At 40.3% G+C, this 12,334-nt stretch overlaps 1 protein-coding gene across 2 annotated transcripts in view; it reads right to left on the minus strand.

The window, feature by feature from the left end:
* Positions 1–12,334, minus strand: part of dctn1b (dynactin 1b) — a 41,945-nt gene that overhangs the window by 12,232 nt on the left and 17,379 nt on the right. For both annotated transcript variants that reach the window (XM_062996008.1, XM_062996007.1), the window contains exons 7-17: positions 10,633–10,653; positions 7,810–7,977; positions 6,698–6,895; positions 5,025–5,229; positions 4,060–4,138; positions 3,803–3,962; positions 3,040–3,144; positions 2,190–2,381; positions 1,923–2,036; positions 1,102–1,254; positions 53–213 (exon numbers count right to left, since the gene is read on the minus strand). In XM_062996008.1, coding sequence (XP_062852078.1) covers positions 53–213; positions 1,102–1,254; positions 1,923–2,036; positions 2,190–2,381; positions 3,040–3,144; positions 3,803–3,962; positions 4,060–4,138; positions 5,025–5,229; positions 6,698–6,895; positions 7,810–7,977; positions 10,633–10,653 — 1,556 coding nt within the window. The remainder of the gene's footprint in view (positions 1–52; positions 214–1,101; positions 1,255–1,922; positions 2,037–2,189; positions 2,382–3,039; positions 3,145–3,802; positions 3,963–4,059; positions 4,139–5,024; positions 5,230–6,697; positions 6,896–7,809; positions 7,978–10,632; positions 10,654–12,334) is intronic.

Consider the following 12,334-nt stretch of genomic DNA (forward strand, 5'->3'; position numbering starts at 1 on the left):
GCAACCTAAACATCTGAAATAAAAGAGTGTGTGTGTGCACATCTGGACTCACTGTTCATATTTGTGCAATGTAGACTGAAGCAGGCTTAGAGAGTATACCAAACCAGCAGCAAAGCTGAGCTGCTCCCCCACAGCTCCTCTCATTCCTGGCCTCTTTAAGCTGTTCTCAGTCAGATCAAACTTCTCCTGGGCCTGCTTACTGATCAGCTCTGCCTGAAATACACACATTAACAACATTAACAGATTTATCACACAAGGATCTGTATATTTTAATTTGACCTGTATAAAGAACAAGTTGACGTATATAACATACAAGTTCTTTGAATGTTTGTAGCCAATCAGTCTTTCACTGCTAATAGCCTATTTTGTCTGCTGCAGGCACTGCCAATTGTGCCTGCTAGGGGTGCCCAGCTGAACTCGGAGGGTTCAGAATCCCAGCGCTGGTGTGCTAGCAGAATATCCCGCTGCCCCACCTGGCCACGATTTTCACAGTTTTTGATGGTAGTATGCACCACTACCCATCCTTGCTCATAAGGAATACGGCTTACCTTGGATACATTTTACAACACAGCCATTAAATACCCTTGTCTCAAGTTTTTACAGTTTTACAGGGTGGCACAGTGGCTCGGTGGGTAGCAGTGTAGCCTCACAGCAAGAAGGTCCAGGGTTCGAATCCCAGGTGGAGCGGTCTGGGTCCTTTTTGTGTGGAATTTGCATGTTCTCCCCGTGTACACGTGGGTTTCCTCCGGTTTCCTCCCACAGTCCAACGATATGCAAGTGACGTGAATTGAAAATACAAAATTGTCCATGACTGTGTTTGATATAACCTTGTAAACTGATGAATCTTGTGTAATGAGTAACTACCACTTCTGTCATGAATGTAAACAAGGTGTAAAACATGACGTTAAAATCCTAACATATAAATAAATAAAATAAATACATTTATACACATACTTAGAACAACAATATATTTATTATTATTAACAATTTAGCTGTTAAGGTAACTGTTACATATATAATTAAGGCTGGTATTTAACCAAGATTAGTTATTAGTTTCCAGTTTGGCTCATGCACCCACCTACACACACAGTGCTAGATTACCTTGCAGATAAGTCTGGGAATGAGCAGCAAGACTAGGATGCAGTCATAGTCTCCTCCATGTCTCAGGAAGGATTCAGGCATAAAGGAGGTGAGCAGCGCCACCTGCCTGTTTGCCTGAGCCACCTCCATTTTACGCAACTCCATCTCAATAGCCTGCAATAACAAGCAGTCCAGGGTTAGAGTGGGTCACAAATACCAAAACTAATACATTCAGAATCAGCTGGTTTTAGCTCCAAACAAAATTATTTAGGTTTTATGAGCTAAATATTATATGCAAGTCAGATGTAGTGTATTACACACATACCAAAATATCAATTCTTCATAAAGTGTTTTATCCTGACCAGGGTCAGGGTGGGTCTGATTCCAACCACAAATACTGAACATCAGACACAAATACACAGTGGGCGTAGAGCTAATTTATTTATTCGCTGTAGAGCATCGATAGACATTTACTTACTCACTAGATCAGCCAAGATATTTAAATACTCGATGTAGCATGATTCATCATTGTGCTAAATAACCAGCTACTTTTGAAGTTTGAGTTTTGAGACTATGGTGAAGTGCAACATAGCACTAATGCTGTCAATGCCTAGTTCAAAGCTTGGCTGGAATAACAGTGGGAGTTCATACTAAGCCCCCACATACACTGGCCAAGACAACACAACTGACACACCTAGGGTAAGTGTCGATTTTAGCATTGAATCTTCAGCTAGTTTCTTAGTAAAGCATAAATTTACTCTCTATAAAACAAGCTATTCTTATTTGTAAGTTTTAGGGACTAAAGGCTGAGGTACTGGTGCATAGTGGTGTCTGTTCCTAACCTTTGCATAGGCTTTGGTTTCGGCAAATTTAATCTTAAAGTCAAACATCTCTGCTGGTTGCTGCTGTGGTTCGGCTGTGGCCTCCTGCTGGCTCATGAGCTCTCTGTTCAATTCCTGCACACATACATGTACACATAAATGTTACAACTCTAATAACATGCAACGTATCATCATAACATCTCTTTAAATTACAGAATAGATTTTAGGGAAGGGAATGGGTACCATGGTGCATGTGTTTTAATGCAGTGGGGTGAGGGGTTACAGTACCTGCAGGTGGGCCGTCAGCTCTCTGTATTTTTGGATAGTTTGTTGATAATCTGCCACAGTTTCCTGTGCCGCCTCGACACGTTTTTCAGCCTCTCTTACACTGGCAGCACTCAGATCCAGCTGCTCCCTCAGCTCCAGCTCCGTCTCTCTGGCGTTCTCCTGTAGCTCGTCGTTCATCTCATTAATAGCCTCCTGCAAGAAAAGCACATTTACACATATTTACAAATAACTAATTAAAATATTTTATCCGAATGGTCTACTTCGAGACTGGGAACCACAGGATCTGCAGGGATGTAGGACAATTTTTTTCAAAATCACATTTTTTTCTCTCTTTTTCTCAGATTTTTTTCGCCAATTTTGTCCCCTAATCTAGTCGTATCCAGTTACCCTGATTGTGTTACGCTTTACCTCTACCGATACTACCCTCCACCACTGACTGAGGAGCTTCACAACTGACACACGCCCTCTCAGACACATGTGCAGTACCGGCTGCCTCTTTTCACCTGCAGGAGGCGAGTTCATATGCTGAACAGCCTTGTGCACGGAGAGCCATACCCTGATCAGCATTATTCCCCAACTCTGCGCAGGTGCCATCATTTAGCCAGCAGAGGTTGTAATTGCACCAGTTATGAGGAAACCTGGTCCGGCTCATCCCACCCTGAACAGCAGCAAATTGTTGTTCTTGTGGTCGCCCAGCCCAGACGAATGGCAGAGCTGAGATTCGATACCATGTATTTGAAATCCCAGCTCTGGTGCACTAGCGTATTTTACCGCTGTGCCACCTGAGCGGCCAAAAGCACATTTTTTGAATAATACACACTTACCATAATTTATTTAATAAAAGTCTTACCAGGTCGGTTACGGCCTCTTTGAGCTCCCGTACTTTTTCCTCCAGGTCCAGATTTCTCTCTGTAAGGGTCTCCACCATCTCCTCTGCTCCCAAAGCAGCATCCACCTGTACACACCCAAACCATAATGGTCCTAAAACATCTCATCATAGCCTTACTGATTTCAGACAAACCATCTTTTTAGTTGCATTACTAGTCCATGTGAATAAAAAAAAAAACATGAAAATACTTGGAGGTAATTAAAAACTTATTAGAAGAGAGTTAATTTAGCTTGGATTAGTATTACAATTTATTTACTTATTTTTTTATGCATTTACCCCCCTTTTCTCCGAATTTAGCATAGCCAATCTGCTGCTGGGGACCCTGATGGCATGCAAGGAGGGTGTATATTCGCCTGATACACACTCCCTCCGATGTGTGCACAGTCCACCAATCCCTTCTTATCCTCACAGGCTTTGGTGGATTTGCCCGTAAGGTCGGTTTCGCATATGGAGAGCCACGTCCTGATCTCTGCTCTCCTCCACTTTCTATACAGGTGCCCTGGGCAATCAAGGTCCTTACACAGCATTGATAACCCCACCCCTTAGTCCAGTCTTTCCCAGCCAGCAGACTGGAGGCCAATTTTGCCTGCTGCAGGCATTAGCCAATTGTGCCTGCTAGAGGGCGCCCAGCCGACCGGTAGCAGAGGTGAAATTCTAAGCCGGGAGCTCAGAGCATTACAATTTATGTGGTGCTCTTGTGTTCTTTATGCAAGCTGTAGAGGACCTGCTCTTTGAGCTCGTCTATGGTCCTCTCCGCCATCTTCAGCTCCTCCTGCACGTTTTCTTTTTGCCCCCTCAGTGTTTCCAGCTCAAAGTTCTTTTTCTCCATCTGCTTCTGCAGCTTGCCGTGTTCCTGTTTTTCAGTGGCGGACAGGTCACGCATCCTGACACACACACAGAATCAAAAAGAAAGATTAACATCTGGGGTAAGACAGCTGACAATGCTGAGAACACCGTTACTGTAATAGAACATACACTCACCTGACCAAGGCCTCCTTCAGACGGGCATTTTGCTCTTCTAGTTGTTTCACATGATAACTTGATGCTGCTCCATCTGACCCTGCATAACAATCAAATGGCCAAAATATGTCATGATGAACCAATAAAAACTATAAAAGTCATTAGTATGATTTTAATACAAATAAACTATTAAGAAAAAAGGCGTATGTACATCTCTATCTTAACCCACATAAAAATACCACTCACTTTAATTATGCATAATACATGATATGGCCAAAAGTATTTGGACACCTAATCATGAGTTTGTTAAACATCCCATTTCAAAAAACTAATGGTAACAAAATAGAGTGACCGCTATGCAATCGTTTCAAGTATATTAACTAACACTCTTCTGAGAACACTTTGAAGTATGTCTGTGGGAATTTGTGCCCATTCAGTCAAAAGAGCATTTGTATGGCTGGGCACTGATGTTGGTCAAGAAAGCCTCAACTGATGTTCCAGTTCATTTCAAAGCTGTTCAGTGGGGCTAAATTTATTTAACCCAGGCTTTTCTTCTTGTCTTTATAGATCTTGCTTTGTGGAGAAAAGCACACTCATGCTGGAACAGGTAATGGACTTCCCTAAACTGCTAGGAAAACAGCAGTTAGATAAATCAGATAATTTATCTAAATGCAGTTATTCTGCCAACAAGCTGAAAACTCACTACTATTAAACATTAATTTGATTATGAATGGTTTATTCTGAACATAGCCCCATCCCCAATAATGAGAGGGTATGCACACTTATTGTTTCTGCTCTTAACAAGTTTTGTTTTTCAATTGCATTGCACAGATTATAGCTCACATTTAAGGTGGAAATAAATTGAATTTTTTACATCTCAAACACCTGGCATTATGTACAGGAATGTGTAATTTTTTTATATCCACTGCAGCCAAGGATGTCCAAAGGGTAAATACCACTGTATATATGTATTTTTGTGTGTATACCTTTCTCCTCTATCTCATGTTTAAGAATCTCAAGGTCCATGGTCAGTTCTTCCACCTTCTCTTTAAGAGCATCAACCTCCAGCTGTAAAGACTCCGCCCTCTCCTCTGCCATCTCCTTGTCCAATGTAGCCATCTCAATAGCATCTGCTGTATCTGCCATCTCCTCCATGTAATGCTCTTTTGCCTCCAGAGCTTCCTTTGCCTCCTGCAATAAAGAAATCAATAGAAATCAGAATCAGATCAGACTCTGTGTCCTATTAATATCTTATTATGTACAGTGTGTGTTTGTGTGTGTGTTCGCACAACACTGGAGACAAACACCAGTAAAACAGGAACCTATTTACACCTCTATTAGAAAAAAACATATATTGTTTATTTTATTTTTTTAATCGGGGTTAACACAGTTTATTCTCCATAGACAACACTAAATTATTAAATTAGGAATAAAAGTATGAAAAATAATTTCTCATGTAAATAGATGAAACAAAGCAATTGGGCCACAGAACAGAAATAAATAATCCTGGAAGAGAAGCAATAAAAAAAACCCATCAAAAACAGATGCCAATCCTTTTAAAACAAACAGTCGTCTCTGCCATGAAGCTATTCTCAGAATCTCGTGAAAAATGTTGAGACCCACATGACAATCCATTTCATACTGACCGTCCAGGAGCAGTGTCTGCTATAAGAGGAAGAGATGCTGTTCAGAAATTTGCCTAAGAATACGAAGCTAAATGTCCTGAGGCTTTGTCTTCAACAAGACTGAGAAAGTTTATTGCCACCATGTCCAAAAATTTCAGTCTAGAGGCAAATAAAGCGGACCAGCTGGTGGATTTCTTAGGGCAAGACATACACGACATAAGCTGCCAGAATGAAGACTTCAGCTTGCTAAAACGAGTAAAGTAGAGGGAGTAAAGAGAGGAAAATGCCAAAAGACCTCAAAGGGAAGAAATGGATAACTGGATAAAACCACAATGAGCCCTGATGGTAAATTAAATGTGATTTATTATAGTATGTACTGTATAATCTAAAATCTATGATAAAGATGTAATATTTTAACGCAGTGTTTACTTATTAGAAAAGCTAGATCAACAGGCATCAACGTTGTATTATCCAGAAGTGAAGAGGAAGAAATGGCATTTTTGGACAGGAGCCCTGACACTAAGGATGCCATGTCAGGATCATTCTGTCATACATTTGAAACAAACCCAATAAAATGTCCTATTTAATTTGTACAAACTCAATTCCATGATGATTTTAACAGTTTATGGTATATATTTCATTTCATAACATTTCTGTTACTGCCTAGTTGCCCTGAGCATTATTGAACTGAACTGTTTAAAAAAATTGTTTGACTTTCAGCAGTGCCAAAGAAATAGGACACTGAGGAGGTAAAAGCCGTCCTTATAAAATGTATAATGATTTGCAAAGTACCTGTTAATACAGAATGTCTTATGTGTCTGCAAAATGACCTATGTGTTTGTTACTCAAGCCAGTACTCATGTGAACTGGTGTTTTTTGTGAAGAACCAGTCAGTGCTGTCAGTGATGAAAACGCTAGATTAATAGTAATATTTATGTAAACCCAATGAAAAGTCATGTCTGTTTTGTTAGCCAGTTTTATGTTAGGCAGGTATAGGTGTCTGTGTGTGTGTGTTTGTGTGTGTTGGCATGGACCTTCTTGGCTTCTTTGAGTTGCTTCTGCAGCTCATTCTGCTGTTCTTGCATTTTACTCCTCCATTCCTGCAGCTGCTCCAGTTGGATCTTGTATTTCTCCATCTCTTTTAACTTGGCTTTGTCCTCTGCCCGCTTTATTCGCAAAGTCTCCAGCTTCTCCTCCAGATCTTTTACCTGTGCCTGAAGAGCCTCCTCCTCCTGATGACACATACATACACACACACACACACACACACACACACACACATATATATAAGCCTGGTGTATGCCCCCTTTCTAATTTCCTGACCCTTTTGAAAAAACAGTATTTTGATGGTTCATTTTGAAGGTACATTCCACCAGCCAGACAAATTTCCTTTCAGCATTAGGTTCCATGTGCTTTTTATTTATTTATTTTATTAGGAATTTAACGTCATGTTTTACACACTTTGGTTACATTCGTGACAGGACAGTTAATGGTTACACAAGATTCATCAGTTCAAGTTTTTTATGTCAAACACAGTCATGGAAAAATTAGTATCTCCAATTCACGGTGATATGAATGTCTTTGGACGGTGGAAGGAAACCCACACAGACACGGGAAGAACATGCAAGCTCCACACAGAAAGGATCTGGAGCGCTTTACCTGGGAATCAAACCCAGGACCTTCTTGTTGTGAGGCAACAGTGCTACCCACTGAGCCACCGTGCTCCCTCTATAGTCTATCATAAATGACTAAATGAAACTAAATTGTTGTAGGGCAGCATGGGTGCTCGGTATGTAGCACTGTCGCCTCTGTACTGTCACCTCACAGCAAGAAGGTCCTGGGTTTGATTCCCAGGTGGAGCAGTCTGGGTCCTTTCTGTGTGGAGTTTGCATGTTCTCCCTGTGTCTGTGTGGGATTCCTCCAGGAGCTCCGGTTTCCTCCCACAGCCCAAACACATGCGGGCAGGTTAAGAGATACAAAAAATCCTCCTAGGTACAAGTGTGTGTTTGTGTGTTTTTGAACCAGCAGATATTAAAACCCCATAATTACTTTAATCCTTGAAAAAGAAGATGTATGGGTACATAATTGCCAAACAAAGAACAAAGTGTTGGTGTTTTACAGATTGATAGCCCGATTAGTAACCCACCTTACTCAGGACTGGGACGGGTGGAGCCCCAGGAGAGGGGAGTGTTCCAGGAGAAGGGATCATGGGAGCAGCCAAAGGAGTTTGGGCAGGTGTGCTTGGTTCACTGCTGCTTATCTCTCCAGCTGAGGCAGAGCCTGATCCCACCTTCTGCCCAACTCCAGGCCGGGCCTGAGAGACACACACATAATACAGATGTAATACGCAAATGTCATGGAGTGTCTTTATGTAGTTTACTATAGAAATGGAAAGTATATTAGAATCATCATCTTATTTACTCTTATTTTGTCTACACTGTTTTGTCTTGGTAGTGTTTGATATTCTGATGTGTGCTACATTTGTTAATAAATTACAGGGTTTTACAATTTGTGAAAACTTGGAATGCTTAGCTACAGTGCCTTGCAAAAGTATTCAGCCCCCTTGAACTTTTCAACCTTTTGCCACATTTCAGGCTTTAAACATAAAGATATGAAATTGTAATTTTTTGTGAAGAATCAACAACAAGTGGGACACAATCGTGAAGTGGAACGAAATTTATTGGATATTTTAAACTTTTTTTAGAAATAAAAAACTGAAAAGTGGGGCGTGCAATATTATTCAGCCCCCTTGCGTTAATACTTTGTAGCGCCACCTTTTGCTGCGATTACAGCTGCAAGTCGCTTGGGGTATGTCTCTATTAGTTTTGCACATCGAGATACTGAAATTTTTTCCATTCTTCCTTGCAAAACAGCTCGAGCTCAGTGAGGTTGGATGGAGAGCGTTTGTGAACAGCAGTTTTCAGCTCTTTCCACAGATTCTCGATGGGATTCAGGTCTGGACTTTGACTTGGCCATTTTAACACCTGGATAAGTTTATTTGTGAACCATTCCATTGTAGATTTTGCTTTATGTTTTGGATCATTGTCTTGTTGGAAGATAAATCACCGTCCCAGTCTCAGGTCTTTTGCAGACTGCAACAGGTTTTCTTCCAGAATGGTCCTGTATTTGGCTCCATCCATCTTCCCATCAATTTTAACCATCTTCCCTGCCCCTGCTGAAGAAAAGCAGGCCCAAACCATGATGCTGCCACCACCATGTTTGACAGTGGGGATGGTGTGTTCAGGGTGATGAGCTGTGTTGCTTTTACGCCAAACATAACGTTTTGCGTTGTGGCCAAAAAGTTCGATTTTGGTTTCATCTGACCAGAGCACCTTCTTCCACATGTTTGGTGTGTCTCCCAGGTGACTTTTTATAGATATCTTTGAGAAATGGCTTTCTTCTTGCCACTCTTCCATAAAGGCCAGATTTGTGCAGTGTACGACTGATTGTTGTCCTATGGACAGAGTCTCCCACCTCAGCTGTAGATCTCTGCAGTTCATTCAGAGTGATCATGGGCCTCTTGGCTGCATCTCTGATCAGTCTTCTCCTTATTTGAGCTGAAAGTTTAGAGGGACGGCCGGGTCTTGGTAGATTTGCAGTGGTCTGATACTCCTTCCATTTCAATATGATCGCTTGCACAGTGCTCCTTGAGATGTTTAAAGCTTGGGAAATCTTTTTGTATCCAAATTCGGCTTTAAACTTCTCCACAACAGTATCTCGGACCTGCCTGGTGTGTTCCTTGGTCTTCATGATGCTCTCTGCGCTTTAAACAGAACTCTGAGACTATCACAGAGCAGGTGCATTTATACGGACTTGATTACACACAGGTGGATTCTATTTATCACCATCAGTCATTTAGGTCAACATTGGATCATTCAGAGATCCTCACTGAACTTCTGGAGTGAGTTTGCTGCACTGAAAGTAAAGGGGCTGAATAATATTGCACGCCCCACTTTTCAGGTTTTTATTTCTAAAAAAAGTTTAAAATATCCAATAAATTTCGTTCCACTTCACAATTGTGTCGCACTTGTTATTGATTCTTCACAAAAAATTACAATTTCATATCTTTATGTTTAAAGCCTGAAATGTGGCAAAAGGTTGAAAAGTTCAAGGGGGCTGAATACTTTTGCAAGGCACTGTACATGTGCCTTAGAGCAGTGGTCCCCCACCTTTTTTGCACCACGGACCGGTTTCATATAAGATATAATTTCAGGGACCGGAGGAGCGGGGGGATTTAAAATAGAATAACTGTAGAATGGTGAAACAAGACTTTGCTCCCACCTATTGGTGATTGGGGACAATAACATCCAAAGAGTATTGAAAATGTAATTGCTATTGTATCTCTAATTACTTATTCTTTCTGTGTGGCCCAGTAATAAATGACCCGCGGACCGGTACAAGCCCGGTGGTTGGGGACCACTGCTTTACAGTGCTTAGGTTTGTATGCTAAAAAGAAAGCAAATAATTCATATAGTTTTTCTTTATTTTTTAATTTTACTTCAACTTTATATATCAGCAATAATAAATAATAATAATAATAATAAATAACTGACCAGATTTTACCTCTCTGCTCTAAATGACATCTTTCTAACATCTTTGATTATGGTTAAATAAGTTAAAAATGTAAATCTTTACTTAAAAATGCTATTAGGATTTCCATTTCCAAACCCTAATATGATGTGCCATATTTCTTCATGGAAACTGAGTACTGAATATGATCAAATATTAGAAACACGTTCAATTAATTCTTCATTATTGTTTTCCACATTTATTCATTTAACACAACTCCACAATATGCAGAAATGTTTAGAGTTTTATACACAATCATCCATAGACTTTACAGTACAGTTCAGTAATTCCTGAAGCTCTACTCATTTACAAGAGACTAAAGGTGTCCCTTTGTCACTTGGCTAATGTTACACATAAATAGATTACTCTTAATCTTGTAAACAGACCAGTTTAAACTCACCTTTGGTTTCCTGACCGTGGTCTGAGAAAGAAGAGCACACACACACACACACACATCATGATTATTGATTTGTGGACGCCCCTTTGACAGCAAATACAACTTTAAGTGTTTTTGGTTGATTTTAGGTGGTGTGTACCATTCTTTATGGCAGTTTTATAAGATTAGGTGGCAAGAAACTGTGAACTGCTACCTTCGAGTCTCTACACAGACGTCTAGGATTCAGATGGGCCACTTGCCCAGAAGACATTCCAGTACTGTTGTGGCTGTATAATTTGGATTATTGTCATGCTGAGAGGTAAATTCTCATTTCAATCGGAGTTTACTTTTAGGATGTTACTGTATTTGGCTGCATTCATTCACCCCTCAATTCTTACCTGTCTCTCTGTCCCCCGGCTAAGAAGCACCCCTATTGCATGATGCTGCCACCACCATGCTTCATCACAGGGATGATCTGTTTTTCCTCACATATGTTGTTCTGACCAAAAAGTGCAGTTTTCCTCACTGGACCAGATCATCTTTTCCTTATGCTGTCCTTTACATGCATTTTAGCAAACTCATAGTAGGCTGTCACGTGCATTTTAGTCTTTGAATGTCTTTGACAGACCAAACCAAAGCCCATTTTTAAACCCCATCAAACTTGTGTGAAGAGACCTGAAGAGTACAGTTAACAGACTTCCACCATTTAATCTGATTAAGCTTGACAGAATCTGTAATGAAGAAGGTGATAAACTGCCCAAATCCAGATGTGCAATGCCTAGAGAGAAATAATCAAGAAGACTTGCAGGTGCAATTGCTGCCAAGGTGGCTATTGCAAGATTTTGAATAAAGAGTCTGAAGACTTTTTGTAAAGATGTTTCAGTTTTAGATTTTAATTAATTTTCAGAAAATCAGCACGTCATCATGGGAGATTATGAGTAGACTAGTGGGTGAAAATTGCGATTATATCCATTCAAAATCAAATCCACACAAAATGTTCAGTAAAACAAGGGTACTGAATACTTTCTGAATCAATTGTGCAAGTGGGTGTGTGCGATGTTTTATTTAACAGTCATAAATACACACACTACACATAATAACATTCAAATTCAGTTTCCTATGTTATACTCAATCTTCCTGCAGAGCTGAGTGCTTGGTACCAAGCGCACACACACACACACAAACATTTTCTTAGTGGCACTAAGAAAAACAAATTTCCAGCTCAGACAAAACCCTTCTGTACGTAATTGTAAACACACACACACACACACACACACACACACACACACCCTCTGAAACTGACAGGGGTCTTAATAGTTTCTGCACAAACTAAGACTTTCACTTTCAGTTGCTTAAAATTGTGTTGAGGATTTTTATACATTGTTTGTGGGTGGAACAGCAGTCTATCAGACTAGTCCACCACCACTGAGATCTGGGTTTAAATCTCAGCTGTACTATCGGCCTGCTGGGCATCCACACAGACATGACTGGTTTAGAAGAAAAAGTGCGTTTAAAATGACAAAAGTAGGGCACTTCATAGCTGCAGTATTTCTGCTGCACTTAACAATCTTTAAAAAGCATGGAATGTTATGTATTTTTACAGTTATATACAGATATTTAAATGATTTAACATTAGGTTTTGACAATGAACCTTAACGTATAACTTCAGGAAAAGCAAGCATAGCGTTAGAGATGTAGGAGGCAATCAAGTTTAGTTTAACTTTTT

The sequence above is a fragment of the Trichomycterus rosablanca genome, chromosome 5 (genome assembly GCF_030014385.1).
Source record: "Trichomycterus rosablanca isolate fTriRos1 chromosome 5, fTriRos1.hap1, whole genome shotgun sequence".
NCBI lineage: Eukaryota > Metazoa > Chordata > Actinopteri > Siluriformes > Trichomycteridae > Trichomycterus > Trichomycterus rosablanca.